The 21,156-nt window shown below is 38.3% G+C and overlaps 1 protein-coding gene across 1 annotated transcript; it reads right to left on the bottom strand.

Moving 5' to 3' along the window:
* Nucleotides 1-19,854, bottom strand: DNAJC25 (DnaJ heat shock protein family (Hsp40) member C25). Its single transcript, XM_025912796.2, has 4 exons — nucleotides 19,444-19,854; nucleotides 6,571-6,723; nucleotides 3,781-4,251; nucleotides 1-1,217 (listed from the first exon to the last, which is right to left on the bottom strand). Exons 1-4 carry the CDS (start codon nucleotides 19,774-19,776, stop codon nucleotides 1,095-1,097), a joined length of 1,080 nt encoding a protein of 359 aa, XP_025768581.1. The 5' UTR covers nucleotides 19,777-19,854; the 3' UTR covers nucleotides 1-1,094.
* Between the last annotated feature and the right edge of the window lie 1,302 nt (nucleotides 19,855-21,156).

Below are 21,156 nucleotides of genomic sequence, written 5' to 3'. Positions count from 1 at the left end.
TTGTGACGTATTGCAACCATTTTATTAATATGAAGCACTGAGATACATCCTTTAACAGGAGTATTGATTCACTACCATGATTGTGTATCGATACTCTGATGCAGTATCATACTTGCTTCAGTCAGATTATGTGTGAATTGCTTTCACTTCCACATGTATAAAACATATATATTTCATTGTTTGAAAGAACAGCACACAGCCATGCACCTCCTCTTTCTGGTTTAAATGCATGTAAATACACTCATGTACACTGGATTTTTCATGGCTCAAAGACTTCATAATACATGAACAACTTTTCAGTACACTATTTCTGCTCCATCTTTTTTTTTCTTTAACTGAAGGGGTGGGGGAAGCAAAACTGTGGTACAAAAGACCTTTTTACAAGGTCTCTTCTGGAAAAATGTTTGAGAATAGTTTTAGTCCTATAATGACTGTAATCAAGATCATCCTACAAGGACATGAAGGTAGATTCACTCTCCTGGAGAGTTTCTGATCTTATTAAGAATAGTACGACAGGGGGAAAATAGTATAAACACATTCTGGCAGAAGACTCTCCTAGAGAGATATTTTGAACATATTTCAATCCTAGAATGACTGTAATGAAAATGACATGACAGTTGAAATCATTTTGCTGAAGTTCGTGTCTAAAGACACAGTGTATTTAAATGCTGTTGTAATTTTTTATGTTTTGTGAAAATATGAGGCCATGGAAGCAGAAAAAGGTAGCACTAGAACAAAGAATAAGGAAACACTTTTAAAGAATAAACACTTAACACATAAAAATTTTAAATGGTATCTAATAAATTTTCATGTCAAATATTTTAACTAAAGATACAAATTTTAAATGGCAACTAATAAATCTTCATGTCAGATCATTTAACAAAATCCACAAATAGATTATAAAAATTGAACAATCATAAATGTCTTATATATAAAGTTTTAAGGGAAAGTTTAAATTTCTATATTATTCTGTTTAATCAGATATTTGAGGAATTTTAAGTACTGCTGAGGAGCAGTTTTTACAATTCTAAAATAATTCAGCTATGAAAATAATATCACAATTAAGGTTTGGCACAGTAGCATTCCAGCAATCCTCAGTCATCCACAAATGTTAACCGTCCAGGCCCTTCATTCTTCATCCATCTCCTGTATCGCTTCCATCTAGGGTCATTTGCCAATTTTTTCTTTAGTTCTTCCTCTTGTTCTTGTTTATAAACCTGTAAGTATAAATAACCCTAAATGACTTTACTATCCAAAGGGAAACATGTGTCATTACTTTTACAGCATATTAATATTTTTCAAATATAACTTCAGGTAAAAGTTTCCTGTGAATATACACAGTCTTCTGAAGACCATTGCATCTAAAAATACTAAGCAATTAAGCACCTTAACATTCAGGGTTAAATTAAAAAAATTTGTACAAGAACTTAGTAATTTTTGTCACTGATTTCTGTAACCTGAGAATACATTCGTTTCCTTACTGAAATCATACATCAGCTGAGTTTAAAGGGTGTAAACATTTCCTCTCCACAATTAACATCCAATATTAGAGAACCACACTATTACTTTAATACAATACTCTGAAAATTTAACTGATGACTTTCAGTATTTGTTAATGCTAACGAAGGGAAAAAATGACCTTTTATATACACTTGTCTCCAAATTGAACTTACATCTACTTTTATCTTCGAAGAGAAGTTTTGGTTTTTCAAAATATTTTACTAAGGTTCCCAAAGAGGGCTAAATAAGCCACAAAGGTATAGAACAAAGAAGATCTTCATGGATGTCAGCTGAAGCTAAATGGACAAGTTTTCATAACCAGTTTCATCAAATTGTAGAAAGAAATGATTTTACTACCAAATTTTAGGAGGTAATGACTAAGATCACCTCATATAATTAACATATGATAATTCAGCCCAGGATAGTACTCCATGGAAAATATAGTTTTGTAAACTGGGCTGCTTACCCTACTTAAAAGAGAAAACTTTTCAAATAATTCAGGAACAAAACAGTATGTTACCTTCCATTTTTATGTTATTTACAAGCAAGCTAACTACATCTACTTGCGAAAACATTCTGGCAATTCATAGTAAGTTAAATATAATTCAGACTGGAACCCTGCCTTCAGTAAAATCTATTTAGGACACCACCTATAAAAAGGAATGTTGGGGTGCCTGGGTGGTTCAGTCAGTTGAGCATCTGACTTTGGTTCAGGTCATCATCTCATGGTTCATGAGTTCAAGTTCCAGTCTCGTGGTTCATGAGTTCGAGCCCTGCATCAGGCTCTCTGCTGTCAGCGCAGAGCCTGCTTTGGATCCTCTGTCTCCCTCTCTCTCTGCCCCTCCTCCGCTCACGTGTGTATAAGCATATGTTCTCTCTCAAATAAATAAATAAACTTAAAAAAAAAAAAAAGGAATGTTTATGAAACTAAAAAAACCAAACACACTTCAGATTTCTTAAGAAGGTCTCACTGTATTATTTTTTTGTTTTGTTTTAAGTAAACTCTACCCAATGTGGGACTCAAACTCACAACCCTGAGATCAAGAGTCACATTGGGGCACCGGGGTGGCTCAGTCAGTTAAGCTTCAGACTTCACCCAGGTCATGATCTCGTGGTTCGTGGGTTCTAGCTCCATGCCGGGCTCTGTGCTGACAGCTCAGAGGCTGGAGCCTGCTTCGGATTCTGTGTCTCCCTCTCTCTGTGCCTTCCCCCACTTGTGCTCTGTCTCTCAAAAACAAACATTTAAAAAAAATAGGAAGAAAAAGAGTCACATGCTCCACTGTGGTGCCTGGATGGCTCAGTCAGTTAAGCGTCTGACTTTGGCTCAGGTCATGATCTCAGTTTGTGAGTTCAAGCCCCATGGCAGGCTCTGCACTGACAGTGCAGAGCATGCTTGGGATTCTCTCTCTCCCTCTTGCTGCCCTCCCCCTTTCGTGCTCGCTTACTCTCATAAATAAATAAATAAATAAATAAATAAATAAATAAATAAATAAATAAATAAATAGGTAGATAAATAAGTAAATGAGTAATAAGTAAAGTTACATGTTCTACCAACTGAGCCAGCCAGGCACCCCATCACTGTGCTTTATTCTTATATTTAATAACATCAGTCAATTAATTTTACCCCAAACCTAATATAATATCATTATGATGAGATTACTAGTTCCTCTAGGACTTTAGCTAAGCAGCTGCTCACTTCAAGGTAACTAGTATAGATGACAATTATGTAGCATTTATTAAACTGCCCAAAATTTAGAGACATTTTTTTAAATAAAAGTTAACTTTTCATAATATGTTATTTATTATACAGAAGATTCTGTGCTCATTTATTTTGAAATGAAGTTATTTCAACAAAATTTCCATCTCTTATTCCTTCTCTGTTTTGTTTTTTTTTAATCTCTGGCTAAGTTTACATGACTGAAAGAAAATTTGGGGAAGAACAAATTTCAATTAGAGCAAATAACAGAAAGTTGTTGTGACACCCTTGCAAACATAAATATTATCCCACTGCAGTTTAACACAACAAATTAGACCCTTCTTAAGATTTTCAGCATGAGTCAATTAAAGTATTTGAAGTTCATCTTTTAAGACAAATTACAGGTTAAAAACCCATTGTCCCACTACCAAATATAGTCACACTTCCAATAAAAATTGAATCTTTATTATTTAAATCTTGGATTTCAGAAATTGGAGTGCATTTCTGTGATCCGTTCTCATACACCAAATTTTAACTTCAAAAGTAAGATAACACTAAAATCCCAGCAGAGAGTAATTACTCACCTCATAATTCTCTTTTATCCAGAGCTCCCGTTTAAGAAAAGTTTCTTTCTGATGATCTTCTAGACTATCAAACTGAGACTTTGACATCTTCATGGATTTACGTATGATATACAGTCTTTCTTCTTCCCCATATTCTTTGCCTTTGATGTTAAAGTTATAGATCCACCGGCAATACCAGACTATATATGAACACAGGTGAAAAGGTGCTAAGAGAATCTGAAACAGGAGAAGATCACATATCTGTGGTTTCTGATAGCCTCCCTTTATATCTATTTTACTTTTTATAATGTTTTTTATGATGCTCTCTTCCTTGTCACGAATTTCCTCTTTGGACTTTTTGTTTCTGCCCTTCTCTTTGGCTTTTCCAAGCAACCCCTGCTGCTTGGCAATCTCCATGGCTTGGATACGGTATTTGGGCACTGTGGCTAGGTAGCTGATTGCCTTGTCGTAGCTGTTCCACCAGCTGAAAAACTGGAATATTTAACAAAGAAAAATGGGTCATTTTTACTACCAAAATGCATCTTGGTGAACACCTCCCCCTCCCACCAAAGCCATTCTGATTAAAAATAGGGATCTCAAGGGGCGCCTGCCTGGCTGGCTTAGTCTGTAGAGCATGCAACTCTTGATCTCGGGGTCATGAGCTTGGCATAGAGCTTAACTTAATTAAAAAAAAATCGGGACCACAATCATGTTTCTCTGTAAGTAAAAGATAAAATTGAACAATACCCCCATGTACATGGGATCTCAGGCTAGATAAATCAAGTAAGCCCTGAGCTGGGCCAAAACAGCCATTAATTCAGACAGGAGATAACCAAGATCAGAAGATAAATCCATGGAATCACACCATACCTTTCATTTCACATCTTTACGAAATGACTTTCCCTAGATCACTATTAAAAAATCTCTCTTTCTCTCTCTCTTTTTAAGACTGTGAGACTGTGATCTACATTCTGGAGGACGAGTTAACTGGCAAAACTAGCCAGTGAGTAACTTGTTTAAAAAAGAGATCACAGGATATAGACTCAGGCAACTATATTCATTCCCATCTCTTTCCTAAACCATCTAGATATATCACAGCAATGCTCATTATATTCTGAAGTAAAAGATTCAAATATGTTTGAACTCGTATTTGACTGGAAAACATCTGGGACACCTGGGTAGTTCAGTTGGTTGAGCATCTGGCTTCGGCTCAGGTCATGATCTCTCTTTCTCTCAAAACTAAATAAACATTAAACACACACACACACACACACACACACACACACACACACACACACACAGACTGTGACTGTAAAACATCTAACTTATTTCATAAATATATACAAAGCATTTTGTTAATTGTCAGAAAAAGCCCTTCTCCTCACTATTCCACACATTTCATTTGCTGTTTTACTGAATGAATATTGCAGTTACACCAATAATATCTTGAAATATTATAGTAGCAATCTATTAGGACTAAGGAAAAGAAATGTTACTAGGATATCACATTATCTAAAACACAAAGGTAAAATTATCCCTGCTTTCCCCTTTGAAGGGAAAATACTTCTGCAAAAGCGGATACATTTAAAATGCACGTTAGTTTTCAACAGGATTTCTATTTGTCATATAAAGTGACTCTCATTTCTGGGAATTAAGCTGGAGCAGCAGTTTTCAGACTAGCAAATTGCTTCATTCTAATCATTTGACATGTTCTTTTCCTCTAGAGAACATAACAGGTGTGGTTAGTTTAAGAATAGTAGGAAAAACTCACTTCAAGCTGAAGTTAAATTTTTGTGACATTTAGAAGAACATGAAAAGTTACTACAGCTCTTTTAATCTGTTTCAGTAGTTTTCAGCCTAAGCAAGAGTGCCCTTAGTAGGCAGTGGAAATGTGTGGGACATTTTTGGTTGTTATAGTAATGGCAAGCACTTCTGGTATTTTGTGGATAGCCACCAAGACTTATTAGTTCATAATAAGAAGTTCAGGTTTGGGGGGCACCTGGGTGGCTCAGCTAGTTAAGGGTCCGACTCTGGATTTCAACCCAGGTCACGATCTCACAGTTCCTGGGTTCGAGCCCCATGTTGGGCTCTCTGCTGACAGTGTGGAGCCTGCTTGCGATTCTCTGTCTCCCGCTCTCTCAAAAATAAATAAATATTTTTTAAAAAATAAAGAAAAAGTTCAGGCTTTCCCTAAATTTAATGAGAAATCATTGAAAAGTCCTACAAAAATAATGATATGATCAGGTTAACATTCACTCTGGCTGTTGGGGGGGAAATACTCTAAATGGAACAATGAGAAAAAGATCTATTGTTGAGTTTTTTATAGTTAAATAATGACATTCATCATTAATTTCTTGGACTTCCCATTTACAATGATTCCAATGTTATCGATTGGTTGAACAAATGAATATTTTTCTAGTCTAAAAAAATTAGTCTCAACGGCAAGTAAAATTTTATAAGAATTTAGAAGTATAAGTTTTATAAGAAGGTACTTCTAGGGGCTCCTGGATGGCTTAGTCAGTTGACTGTTTGACTTTGGCTCAGGTCACGATCTAGCAGTTCATGAGTTTGAGCCCCGCGTCCGGCTCTGTGCTGACAGCTCAGAGCCTGGAGCCTGCTTTGGATTCTGTGTCTCCCTCTCTCTCTGTCCATCCCCTGCTCACACACACACACTCTCTCTCTCTCACAAATAAACATTAAAAAAAAAATTTTTTTTTTAAAAAGGTACTTCTAATTCAGTTTTAATGCCCAGTACTAGGCAATGTGCACTCAAGCACACACATGAAGACATACACCTCCATTAATACCAACCTGAAACACTGAAATAGCACATACACTGACCAAAATCACAACTCTAACATCCACTTTGGGGGCTAAGCGCCTGCTGTAGTAATGATAGTAATGGCTATAGTACTCTTCTGGGTGATCCAGCATGTAGTCATAATCTTTTCGTGTTTCTTCATCCTGTAAAATAACAAGATACTCAATTTCATAGGACATTTCATTAAATGGACTTAGTTTATAATCTGTTAAGTCAAACAGAATTTTATAATCATGTAAGATTAATCTGAATAAAAGAACTGAAACTATCAAAATAAAAAAATTTCCCACCACCCTTCAAAGGCACACAAAAATTTGTTTCTAGAACTTTAATATTAGGTATAAAGCATAATAAAAGTAATCTCTCCAAATTCGTAAGTATTGTTAGTCCTCCTGAAAAAATAAAAACATTTTAATAGCAATTAACCATGATGTTTTAGGCAGCGTTATGGTGCTAATAAGGATGTTGTCACGTTCTTTTAACTTCAGAACATGTTGATACCTACTTTCAATAATTATTCATAGGAACAAATGTTTATCTCTATTATAGATATTTGCCATCATTTTCCAGCCTTGTGTAGAAATTTTTCTGTTGAAAGCAATGATTAAGACAACAAAAAGCAGACAAAGCCAGTCTGTGCCTTATAAAACTGAATTATGCTCATCTCCAAGAAACACTGATGCAGTATAATGGTAAAAAGTTTAACTTTGTGACTTCAAGTGAAATCTTTAGCCTCTCTGAGCCTCACTCTTCCTCATCTGTAAAATAGAGATAATATCTACCCTTCTAATTTTACAGGGTTATTTCAACATCAAGTGATACATTATAAAAAAATGTTACAAATACAGAGTATTTTACTATTATATTGTCACAGCCCAGTTCATAAATAAGGTAACATACACAAACACGTTGAAAAAAAAAATCACAGCATTCTGAAATGCTGCTCTGAATGTTCACAAATAAAACATTTCTTAAAACCTCTAACTTTAATCAATTTCAAATAGAGATAAATGCCAATCTCTTACTGAGCTACATAGGTTGAAGAACTCTACACAGGGTTATGATTTGCTTCTTTATCACACAGGAAACCTATTTTGTCTTTCTTTTTTTTTTAAGTAAACTCAGGGTGCCTGGGTGGCTCAGTCAATTAAGCGTCTGACTTCAGGTCATGATTTCACAGTTGGTGGGTTTGAGCCCCACATCAGGCTCTGTGCTGACAGCTCAGAGCCTGGAGCCTGCTTCGAATTCTGTGTCTCCCTCTCTCTCTGCCCCTCCCCCTCTCATGCTCTGTCTCTCTCTCTCAAAAATAAACATTAAAAAAAAAAAAAAATTAAAGTAAACTCTTCCCCCAATGGGGGGCTCAAACCCATGACCAGAGATCAAAAGTCGCTTGCTCTACCAACTGAGCTAGCCAAGCGCCCCCTATTTTGTCTTATGTCCAAAGAATGTTAAAGAGTAAAACCACAACAAATTCTTTACTCTCTGTAAGGGAGGGAGTACAACAGAAACCATTATGAAAATTAAAAATCTTATTTAACCTAGAGGCTGTCTTTCTAGCATGAATTATTTAATATTCATAAAATTGTAAATTCTTAACTAAAGGCATTTCAAAATCTACACCCAGTGCTCTACTACCACAGATGAAGGCTCTGGGGTCTACTCAGGACCTCCTGACTCTTCCAACGTATAGTTTCTGAGATGTGAAATGAGTTTGCTAATGACAATATCTCCTCTGTACCCATTAAAATCATTATATGTTTTCTAATAAGAATTGTGAGTTTGAGCACATTCTCAGTGACAATTCTCTTAAATTCAGTACATTCAAACTATTTTTTACCTCTGACTAGAATTTGAAACCAAATAAACTAGTATCTAGTATAATGAAATTTAAATATATTCAAAGTCTACTCTATAGCACTATTTGGAGGGCCAGTATGAGAACTGTCTGTTATTTAGAGAGGGCTGAGTTCAGGCTGTTTTTATTTCCAAATTCACTCTTTGAATGTTCTTTTCTGTTAAAAAAAAAAAAAAAGATTTTCTTGTGGCAATTGGCACATGCCTCAACACATGGCATTGGCACATGCTGTCAATCCATTATTCTTTCTATAAGGCATATTTTATAGCTTCTAACCTAAAAAGGGCAAAACTTTATAGGTCATACAGATAGCTCTGAAGACTAAAACCCACATATCTTGATGTATCTCATTTTGAGTACTTTAAGGCATCTTTTAAGAATTTTTCCATTCTCCCTCTAGTTTTTGCTTTTTGGACTAATTTTATAGAAATGTTCTGCTTTTGGCCTGAAATCTTTGACTTTTCATTCAGCCTCCCAATCTTGGTAGATGCCTTTTGAAATGCATTTTCTTCAAACACAATTCTTCATGCTCCAACTCGATTACATGTAGTAGTTTTGAAACTAACTGCCACACTGATCAGATTCCTAAAGAACTCCAGCCAGCATCATTATCTACACAGAGCCCTTTGCCCAGCCTGACTGTACTCCTCCTGGTTAAAGTATACAGCACTGTCTTTGAGTGTGACTGAAATCTGCTATGTGAATGTCATGGGTCCAACAGTTATCCTCCCGTCTTTGTTCTCTTAGTGAAGGTCACAATCCATAGAATGCAGATATCCCTATTCAAACATTTCACCCAGATCTTCTACCACGGTCACCATCTTCTCACTGGTCCCTAAATTTGTGACTTACTTCATTGAATCCTGAGCTCTTCTAATAGGATGGTCAACTAATGTTCCAGCAACCAGCCACTCCAAAATCTGAACCTTGTGTCTGGCCTCTCTGCTGCAACCAGAGCCTGTGAAGTCTATTCAGAGCCCTCTAATGAGGTCTCAAATTAATTCCTGCAAAAGGTTTCAGGATCAAGTCTGACTTCACAGGATGGTTTTCTTTTCTTTGGGGTCACCATAAATTTATGACCCCGTTTTTGTCACAATTAAAGACAAGAAAGGTTGGCCACCTCCTTGTTATAGGATTTAATCAGCCAGAATCTTTACTCTTGGGTTTATAGCTTTCTCTCCAGATTGAAGAAAATTATCTTAGGCTGAGGTATGCATAATATACCTTGGAAGGTATTCAAGGTTGGCACAAATTGGAGAGTTAGTTTTCAACAGTCTAAGTCAAAATTCTACTCTCTAGTAGCCTACAAAGTTTAGAATCAACCTAGTAAGAATACTAGGTTACCAACGATACCAGGAATACTAGCAAAAAAGGATACCAGGAATACTAGCAAGGATACCTGGAATACTAGCAAAAAAGAAAAGACAAGAGGCTGAGACCCAATTGAAAGCTACAGGTACGTACATATTTTAAAACCATTATATTTATTTTTTCTCCCACCCATCCTGGAACTCAGTCCTCAATCTCCAGTGATTCCCTGTGGCTAGTAAGTTAAAATTTCTTGACATGCAACAAGGCCTCCATAACTAGTGCACTCTTACCTAGCAACATCTCATCACTTGCCCCTCTTTTGCCCATAGCAAACATCAGATAGTAATTTCTGAAATTTGCTGTGTTCTTCCAGTACAGCATGCCCTTTCATACCTATGTCTTTGAACATATAATTCTTTCTACCTCAAATGCCCATCCCTTTCTTCCAACCTCATGAGCTCCTATTAATCCTTTAGGACACTCTTATTACATATGTAACCTATTTATTATAGCACTTATCACATTGAAATCATTCGTTTTTTCTTTTTGCTTGAGTGAGAACTTCTGGAAGATAGGTAGGGTGACACATTAATCTCTGTATATCCAAGACCTACCATAGTGCCTGGCATTCAGTAAGTGTCATTTAAAAAATGAGTAAAATTTTGTAAAGGCTCTCCCTCACTATACACAGGTCTTCATCTCACCAGGAAGGCCGGTGATTATTTCACAAAAACTTGGGCTTAGCAGAAATGACTGCTTGATTTCATAGCTTATGAAAATATGCTACTGTGGCTAAAACAGCTTAAACCTTAAAACAGTTTAATGTCTTACCTTTCAATAAGGTAGTATTTTTTCTTTCAGCAATTTTGTGGATCTTAAGGTCCCAGGGTCAGGAGATTCCAACTTCTTTCCAAAACCAAAACCTTTATACTTGTTTCTTCCTCCTCTCTGTCCTGAGCCTTGACCAGCAGGGCAATAAGCTCCTTGTTTCTAATCTCTACAGGAAAAAATGGTGCTTCTGCTGGTGTCCACTCCACTCCCAATCCTCTTGGGCATATGCAGGAGGACTGGAACAGAACCACCAATATCTAGATCAAAAGTGAACAAGAGGAAACCCACAAGCAAAGAAAGCACTGAATCCTTCCTTCTCTTATGAAAATGATCATTCCCCCCCCCACCTCCCCAGAGGCAAAAATATATTATGTTCTTGCCCTTGAAGAAATAATGAACTGTTTGGTCTCAATATACATAAATTGCAATAATTTGTATTGCAGCCACTTATACATTAAAATTTTTCTGTTACACAGATAGTAGAAACCATTTTAGGTTGGATGTTAAAGGCCAGGAATCAATAGTATATTAAAAAAAAGTAGTAATATTTTTGTTCATTCTTAAAAATATATATTAATCCCATTTTAAAAGAAATACACACACACAAATGATCCTTTAAAAAAAATAACATCTGTTCCTACATTTTTATCCAGGCCATTACATCCTACTACAGAGGAAGGAAATTTACTGCTGTCAGTTTCATTTCTCTCCCTGCTTCCTGACCCCAGTCACTATGCCACTGTCTTCCCATGTCTTCTCTTCTTTCCACATGTGACCTCAACAACTTCCACGATTTGCAGTATCACCTACATACTAGTGATACTTGGATTTGCTTTTCCTGTGTCCTCCTATTTTCAAATGTCTCCTAAGCATTTCCTAAATATAACATAACTATCTCAAAACAAACATGCAAATCTGTCCCTCCGTGTCAGTTAATAGTATAGTATCACCATCTACTTGGTAACCTGAGCTTTTAAAAACCTTGGTTATTTTCAAATCAGGGGCATAATTACACGGGGCATTAAGCCTGTGCTCAATTCAAAGGAGGATAAAAAGACAAATAAGATAATGTCCTGGTCTCAAGAACTCTTCCATTTAGAACAATCTAGCAAGAAAAATGCAATTTGATGTGCTAAGGAAGAAAAGACTAACTCTGCCTGAGACCACTGGTAACAGAAACCACAGCAGAGAAGAAATAAGTACTGGATCTTGAAAAGCAAGTACAGTGTAAAATCTGTTCCAGCCACAGGTAACATCAAGTGTTGAAGTACAGAATCATCAATGAATTTAATGGATTCAGTGAAGGTTGCACAGTAGGGAAATTTAGGAAGAAAGTGTAGTAAATGTGCCCAGGAAGACAGATTTGGATAAGAACCATGGAGAGAACCTTGTATGCCATGCTGAAGTGCTAGAGTAGCATTGTCTATGCTATTCAAAAACAAAATGTTTTAAAGCATGAGAACAATACCACTAAGTAGAAGTGTTTATTTTTGAAAGCTAACTCTGACAATATCGTGCTTAATGGAATGAGGGTGCCTGGCTGGCTCAATCCGCTAAGCATCAGACTCTTGATTTCAGCTCAGGTCGTGATCTCATGGTTCAAGAGTTCGAGCCCCATATGGGGCTCCATGCTGATGGTGCAGAGCCTGCTTGGGATTTTTTCCCTCTCTCTCTGCCCCTCTCCTACTCATGTACTCTTGCTCTCTCTCTCTCTCTCTCTCTCTCAAAATAAATAAGCTTAAAAAAAAAAAAAAGAACAGGATATCAAGTTTAGAGAAGATGCTAGAGAAGATAGTGGAAGATTCTGAAAAGGGAAGAAAAAAATTACTGGAATCTTTTCAATTCTTGGAGCCTCCTGGGATTATCTATTCCTGAAGGAGGGTTGCACCTTTATAGGGACAGAAGTAACATGTAGAAAACTGGAAGTAATGCAGATAATTCTTCTTCACAGAAAGATAAATTGTGTCCAGTGGAATACAACTGACTATTGCCTTGTCATACTGGCCAGTTTTACAGGCACTTTAGTGTTCCCTGTTCGTGAATGTGTGGCAATTTTTCTCTTTTGAACTGATTTTAATATCTTAGTGGTTCCTTCATTAATTAAATAAAATCTGACAATGTTCATTTTGTGTTTATATGAGTCATAATTACATCCTCTTTTAAAATGTATGCTTTAACAAACATAACAAGATTGACTTCTCAAATGTCTAATTTTGGGTAACTATGCTACAAAATGAGACACAACTGAAAATATGAACCTAGAGAACACAGATTTTAGAGTTGTCACAGGTGTAGTTAAGTTTCACCAGGAAGAGATTAGAAAACAAAAATAAAAAAGAGTACCCAAAGGATAGAACTCTCAGGAAAAGCAATGTTTAAGGTGTTGGCAGAAGAAAAGATTATAAAGACTGAAAAGAAATGACTAGAAAGACAGGTGAAAAGGGAGAGAATAACACTGAGGGTGTTTAGGGAGAACAGCTTAAAGAACTATATGATCAGCAACATCAAATGCCACAGATCACACCAGGAGGGAGAAAGGAAGAGCAGCTCTCAGATCTGACACCTAGAGCACCACTGTTCACCTGAAGAACAATTCCAGTATGTGTGCTGATACACGTCAGTCTACAGCAGCTGGAAGGAAAAGGAGGTGAGGAAGTAAAGATAGCCAACAGTGAAAAAAGAAGAAAGATGTGACAGTAGCTTTGAAAGAAGCAAAATTAAGTGAAAGGAATGTGAAATGAACCAACTAAGAGATTTTCAAGTTACCAAAGAAGAATGACAAAATTCCAGAAAATGGTGGAAATGAATTCAGTCAAAAACCTCTCCGTCTTCCCTAACCCATTCTCAATATTGTTCTCAGAATTTTCTTACTGAGAGAAACATCAGGTTGTGTTATTTCTCCTCTTTAAAACCTCTGGTAACTATTTGATACATAAAGTTCGAATTCCTGAACACAGATTAAAAGGTTGTTCATTATCTGATCCCAAACTATGTTCCAGTCTCCTGAAACATCTCCTTACCATATGCCTGACAGGCTTCTAACCTAAAAGTAGTGGATCCTCTAAAATCTGTGAAAAATGCTATAAGGGTCTCTGTGCTGTGAATATCTCAAAATGTTCTTTTTACCCATGATAAATCTGCACAGGCTAAATTAAAATCTCAAGTGCTCAGTTTCTGGCCAGAATTCTATCAACTCAGTTGTTTTTGTGTTAATCAAAAGCTCTGATTGGGTGTTGATAACATCATGTGTCAGGTAGTCACAGAACTAAAATTAAATACATCTGGTATACAATCAGTCTTTGCCATAAGTAGGGAATAACAGTTGAAATTAAGGGATCAGTAAAAAATAAACTTATGGACTCACAGCAGAAATAGTGTGTGTGGTTCATAAGGTACCACACCCTTCTGGGCCCATGGGAGAAATCACTATTGAACATGTCCTCCTTCCTTCTCACTAAACCCAGACAAGATCTCAAAACCTTTACAAGTATTTCAGGGAGTCATAACCAATCAGAGTTGACATGTAAAATGAAAACTATCTGCCATCAAGCTTAATTAAGTTGGCTGTTTATCAGCATCACAACTGTATTCAAAATTTACATGTTTTTTATTATTTTTATGAATACCCAATTATTATGAATGATTGATTAATCTGGATAGATGCTAGGAAAGAAAAACAATAATTCTAAGAAATGCAGTTAATTGTTCCTCAAAACAAGGAGTACTTCAGAGAAATATAATAAAAGTGATCATTGGTGGAGAAAATACTATTATAATACCTTACCAAACTAGATCTCATTCCTGGAATGAGTCTTACATACTCATGACTCCATGTTTTTGTTGATCAGGTTTTCCCTCTACCAAAAATATCCCTTCACTGTCAACTGTTGGTGACTGTTCTAGATCCAGATCAAAGAGTACATTCTTCTCCAATCCCCAAAGAAGAAATAATTGTGTCCTCTCAGTGCTGCAATATAACCTACACATTTTATTATATAACTTAAATAAATAATAACCACACAATAAGTACCTGTCTCCTTGTTATGTTAAAAGATTAAAGGCAAGAACTGTGCCTTCTTCATTGTTATTGTCTCCTCCCTCAGCGCCTCCCTCAGTACCAGTTACAGAAAGGACTGAATAAGAGAATAAACTAAGGAAGAACAATAAACAGTCACATAAAAGGGTAGGGTGTTCAGAATCCCCCCCTTATGCCCAATTCTTCATAAGTGCTAAAGCTCTGCTACACCAACTAGACTGATAGAAAACTAAAGTGTTCTTGTGACTTCCCTGCCAAGACAAGGCTAAAGTAGTAAAAGGCTCTCACTACAGATCTCCTACCTTATCAGATAACATTCATGCCAAGATCTTTTGGCAATACTGCCAAGATCTTTTCTGTTCTTTTGTGATTTTGCAAAATGGTGTCAAATTCTATTTTCCCATTTTCTAAGTGCATTCTTTCCACCTGTTCCCTCATCTGCTTACTTCTATGCCTTCCGTATTCCATCTACTTCATCCAATTGTTATCTATATTCAAAAAGGGTTAATGTTTTCACTCAAAAAAACAGAATTTATCCTTAAAAATAGATGTGCATTTTCTCTCATGCGGGAACTTTTCATTCATAGCCATCCAATCTACTTTATCTATACCACTCTTTAAAACTACAGTTAATTTAGGGTAAAATACCAAAGTAGGCTTCACATAACAAGGTCACAATGTCAGAAATCCACTTTCAATTTCCATTCAATCTGAATCTATCTCCAAATATGAGTTTTCATTTAACAAACATTCATTATCTGATGTGCCAGACACTGAGCTAGGTTCCATGGATATACATACAAAAAGGCAAGGAGATGGTTTAGTGAAGAAAGGAGGGCTACTCCATATTTACAGTGCAGTGTGATAAGTGCTATATCCACATAAAAAGATTCAATGTTGACACAGCAAGTAAGAGTCCATTTACCTAACTTCCAAAGTCCACAAATTCCCTGAATCCCAGTAGTCGAATACACTAAATACTATTTCATTGTCTTAACTTTGCTTATATGATGAAGCAAATATAACACAGTGTGTAAAATCATAATGGTTTGACGTCCTGCTGAGAACTGCATTTTTAAGTTATTTGAAAATCTGAACTAAGCATGACTTGATGAAAGCATCTGACCAGTGCCTTCGCCTTCCACAATTACCCATCCTTCTTTTTCTGGTTTTCCTCAGTATCTCTGCGCACAGGTAGAATCTGTGTTGCTAAAATAACAATGACCAAGTGTGAGATCTCCTGTCTTACCAACTGTATTTAAATCCCATTAGTGTACTTATTTTTTTAACAACCGCCATCTTAAAAAGCCTCTCTCTCTCAAAGAGGTATTTATTTGACCAAGACAACTTCAGGCATAAATCCACAAGAATTCACAAATATAAGTTCCCATTTTGGTGACGTATTTTATTATCAACATTCAGAGATCCTTGGTTATTAGAAGTTTTGATGGGAAACCACTATAAGCTTATAATGAAGATATAATGTAGCTTCTTATATCACATATATTAAAAATATTAAGAGACTTGAACAGACTAATAATAAGAGAAATCAAAAGGTTATCAAAAAATTATGGGGGAAGAAAAAAGACTCCTAGCTCCAATGAATTTATAAGTAATCATTTCAGATTTCAAGAAAGGAAAAATTTCTTTTAGATACACTGTTTCAAGATGGAATCTACCTGTGCATTTTACAAAGCAAATATAAAATCAACTTCTTCCATATGCCAGGAATAACTGCACATGGCTATGAAGGAGGACACAGTCTTCCCAAGTCCCTTCCTCTTTCTGGCTGGCTTTGTACATAGTACACCTCTCACAGGGTTTACTGTTATTCTTTATGGAGAAAGATACAGCGCATACCAAAACTAGCAAACAGAAAAGAAGTGGTCCCAGGTAGGCATCTGCTACCTCCATGAGATGATACGTGGAATTCTAGATAGGCTTCTGCACCTCCTTATTCCAGAGCCACTGGAACCTACCAACTCCTCCCACTATTCTATCTGATCTGCTCTTAGCAAAGGCCATGTGAACCTCTTATCCCTCACAAGCCCTGATTCCAGCCTGCAGATATAACTCAAGTAGTAGTTACATCCCCATTGCCTCAAAGGGATAATTTGAAGGCTGAGGCTGTCCAAATTGGATGACCCCAGTTCACTAGATCTTTGCATTACCCAGAAATGAATTCTCTGGCCACTTACTCACAGTTTTTCATTATGACGGAAATAAAACCTGACCACCCTGTTTGTTTTTAATAACTTCCACATACAGCAAATCAAAGTCCTTTTCTTTATTCCAGGAGAGGGAATCTGCAATGAAGTTTGAAAAAGAAAAGTTTCTGGAAGTGTTCCACTTAGAAGTCCATCTCTATAACTGTAAAACTGGTTTCATAGAGCTGAGCTAGGTCTGATTTTCAGGGTCCAAACCATCCCTAGACATCCCTTTCCTCTGACAGTAACTCTGAATGGGGCTGGGGAAACTACTGCACATTCTCTCACTCCCTCCTCCATCAGCACAACTCCAATTGTTTCCTGTTTGGAGACATTTGTAGTACTGCAAACCTCTTGTTGGAATCAAAATTAAAAGTGTTACTTTTGGGGTGCCTGGGTCACTCAGTCAGTTAAGCGTCCAACTCTTGATTTCAGCTCAGGTCACAATCTCATGGTTCATGAGTTCCAGCCCCATGTCAGGTTCCACACTGACAGTGCGGGAGCCTGCTTGGGATTCTCTCTCTCCCTCTTTCTCTCCACCTCTCCCCAACTTGCTCTTTCTCTCTAAATAAATAAATAAACTTGAAAAAAAATTAAGTGTTACTTTCTCCAGACATACCAGTTTTTAACTGCCAAAAAGTGCACAAATTATTTCATTGAGCTTTCATTAGCTAACCAATCAACCCTAAACTGTAGGGGTAAAACCTTTTAGAGGCAACCAATGCAGATCTGCCAAATCAGCCTCCAAATATGTGTCTGCAAGAAAATGGCAAGAATAGTTAAGAATCTTGGGGTTCCTCCCAGCAAGAATTTATCTACCATCTCTCATTCTTGGTTCTCGTTTACTAACATGCTCACCACTCTCATGCCAAACCATCTCCAACCCCAGCATAAGGCAACAGTTGCCAGTGTTTCTGCTGCCCTCTCTTCTGGAAGTTCTCCATCCCTCCAGTGCTTCCTTATATGCCACCAGGTCCTTCTGCCCGTTTGTCTGAACCACTAGATTTCCTCACTGCAGAAAAACACAGATTGGGGCTTTAGATGCTGGGTTGTCCTGGATGGAGAAGTTCTTTCCCATTTTTGGGAAGTCTTTCTTCAATCACTCTATATCCTAAATAATAAGCAACTAAACCCTCTGGTATCTGCACTTTCCCCATGCCCCACTCATTTCTTCAGTTAATTGCCAGTAAGAATTACAATCTAAACAATGCTAGTCATAATTTAGCAAACTCAGCACACTCATTAATATGACTCCGTATTATATAAACTGCTCTGGAAAGCATGAATGAAAAGCCTTTAACTCCTTGTTTCAGTATTTTCAGCTCTGGGAAGCTAATCTATAAAAATAATCCATGGTTAAATTACAGTATACCCAAAGTAGTCATTAAAAGCAGACAACATAGCAACATGGAAAACTTTGACTCCAAAAAAAAAAAAAAAAAAAAAAGAGGGGGGCGCCTGGGTGACTCAGTCAGTTGATCACTCCACTCTTGATTTCGGCTCAGGTCATGATCGCAGGGTTGCGGGGCAGCTCAGAGCTGAGTGTGTGTGGAGCCTGCTTGAGATTCTTTCTCTCTCTCCCCCTCTACCCCACCCCCACCCACCGCAAACACACTGGTGATCTCCCTCTCAAATTAAAAAAAAAAAATATATATATATATATATAAATATATATAAAAGTATATATGTATATATACATATTTATATATATATTTTTTTAAGGCTGGAAAGAAGTACCTTACAATTGCTGTAAATTGCTGGTACATTTGCATGATGGGGCCCTTGAAGCAGTAACATTTCCATCCAATAGGAGTTATACTTGTGATTCCTTATATGGTTTGATTTTTGCAGTAGGAGAAGAGAACAGGATCAGGCTAAATCTCCCCATCCCCAAAGGACTCCATAAAGCCTTTGTCAAATGACTACACACATATTCACAAACTTTTCCTGTCAAAAATTCTCAGAGTCTTGAATCCCAAGTCATTAAGCACCTATTTACAGGTCCTATACAGTGGATTTCTCACACTTACTCATAATAACCCTCTGAGGAGGTATCTCGGCTTTACTTTTGCATATGAAGAAACAGCTACTGTGACATATTGAGTCACTATCCAAGGTCATACTTGGGGTGTAGGAGCCAAGAGTCAAATATCCGGTCTTCTGACTGCTTGTTCATTGTTTTGTTTTTCTAGATCCGTAAACCCACGCTAAATGGCACATTTAATACCATGCCCAGAAATCAAGTTTCTGTCATGTCAAATTGGCGCCATCACAGTCATTCAATATTGGAGACCTTTCCTGTGTTCTATCACAGATCCCGGTAATAACAACTACCTTGTTTTACAACTGTAAGCTACACGTTTTTAAAGCGCTTTCACTAAATCCTTAGATGCCCAAAGCTTTGCAAAACTGTAACAAAAAAGGAGAGGGCTGTCCCCCAAGGCCCGAGGGGGCTCCCATCTTTGTCAATGAGCCGTATGGGTTCTTTCGCGGGGCCACGTAGGAAATCACGAACATCCTAGATAGGAGTCGTGGCGGTGGCCGCGCCCGGAGTCGGGGTCACCGAGAACCCTGCTCCGCAGGCCAGGAGTCTTCGCAACCCATCTGCTCCCCCAGACCTCACCTTAAGAGTCTCGTAGGCTGTCGCCACCAACAGGAAGGCCTCTTCGGCGCTCTGCGGCGTCAGTCCCGGGCCCTCATCGCCAGGCTCAGGCCGGTAGCGGTCGGGGTGGTAGCGCCGGGCCAGCTGGCGGTAGGCCCGCGCTATCTCCGCCTTGCCTGCCGTGCGGCTCACGCCCAGCACCTCGTAGCAGTCGCGCGTGCCGCAGTAGAGCCCCTCCACCAGGGCCCCCGCGGGCCGCACCAGCAGCAGCACCAGCAGCAGGGGCGGCAGCAGCACCAACCAGCGCCGGCCGGCAGCCCCGGCTCCCCGGCGCGGAGCGAGCGGCGCCGCCATCCCGGCCTCGGCCGCTGCTCCACCACCCCAGCACCTCTGCCGCACACCGCCGTGCGCCGGGCTCCGCCTCCCCGACCTAACTCCACATCAGCAGGCGCCGCCTCCGCGCAGGCGCACTGGGCACTGCTGCGACAAGCACTTGTTTCGCGACCGTTGCTAGGGGAGAAGGACGCCTCATCCGCCGGGCCGCTTCCGGTATGCAGCTGACCTCTTTCCTAGCCTCAGCTGCTGGAGGATTTGTTGTTAGACTTAAAGGATGTCTCAGTGTCGCACGTAACCAGTGTGCGCAAAGTGCTTTACGTAACGTCCACGGTACCCTTCACACGCGATCTTTTGTACAGCCTTACTTCACCTGCGTCAGTTGGTAGTCTGGCTCTCTTACCGTATGGTTATCGCCATGAAGATGTGTGCACAGGGTTTTAAAGCGAGTCCCGAGCCCCAGACGCCTTCCTTTAGTCCCGTGCTGTCTTTCCCAAAGGAAGATGAACTTAGAGATTCTAGTCACTCTCTGCCTGCTGGGGACCCTTAAAGGGTTTCTCAGCCTCCACACTGGTAACATTTTGGACAAGATAATTATTTGCCAAGTAAAGGGCTGGCCTATGCATTGTAAAATGGTTAGCAGCCCTGACCTCTACACGCTAGTAGTACCACCTATCTGAGCGTGACAGTCAAAAATGTCTCCAGATATTGCCAAATGTGTTCTGGGTGTAGAAAAACAATACAGGCGGCTCACTTAAATTTGAATCTCTGACACAACAAATAATTTCTTAGTGTAATTGTATCCCAAATATTTCATGGGACTATACAACAATATGAAGAACTTTGCCTCAAAAAATGTGTTTCTATCATTCGCTTAGTACATATTTATTGAGTCTCGAATAGGAGCTAGGCACTGTTGGAGGCTCTGGGGACATAGTGGTGAGTAAGGTAGACAAAAGTTCTTGATCTCAGGGAATATATATTCTGGTGGAGGATGACAGACAATGAACAAGAAAATAAGTAAACTTTAAGATATAATAATTTCCTTTAAGAAAATGAAACAAAGAAAAGATACACATATATGTATGATATATAGCATACATACATAGAAGAGAGAGAGAGAATTAATGAAACACATAGGAAAGTCACCTAAGCTGAAATTATTAGAGCCAGGGTCAATTGTTAGGGTCAATTCCAGGACATCTAAACTGACTTTGAAGGACAAATAGAGGATGACTTGAGGAATGGGAGTTAGGGAGTTTTGGGATAAGGGAGTTGTGAAGGAAGTACCAAGAAGGGGAAAGAGACAGGCAAGAAGAGAACATGAAGCTTTTCAAGAAATAAAATATAGTCCATAGGACTGGGATGGGAATGAGGAGTGAAGGGGATGAAACCAGAAGC

This window comes from Puma concolor, chromosome D4 (assembly GCF_028749965.1).
Source record: "Puma concolor isolate L17-30 chromosome D4, mPumCon1.1.hap2, whole genome shotgun sequence".
Lineage (NCBI taxonomy): Eukaryota > Metazoa > Chordata > Mammalia > Carnivora > Felidae > Puma > Puma concolor.
This window is presented reverse-complemented; position numbering and strand designations above follow the sequence as displayed.

Excerpts from the sequence above, each read along its gene's own strand:
- DNAJC25 (XM_025912796.2), bottom strand. The coding sequence starts at position 19,776 with ATGGCGGCGCCGCTCGCTCCGCGCCGGGGAGCCGGGGCTGCCGGCCGG. Across the intron at positions 6,724-19,443 it reads CAGCCTACGAGACTCTTAAG|GATGAAGAAACACGAAAAGA; the intron begins GTGAGGTCTGGG and ends GTTATTTTACAG. Across the intron at positions 4,252-6,570 it reads GTGCTATTTCAGTGTTTCAG|TTTTTCAGCTGGTGGAACAG; the intron begins GTTGGTATTAAT and ends TAAATATTCCAG.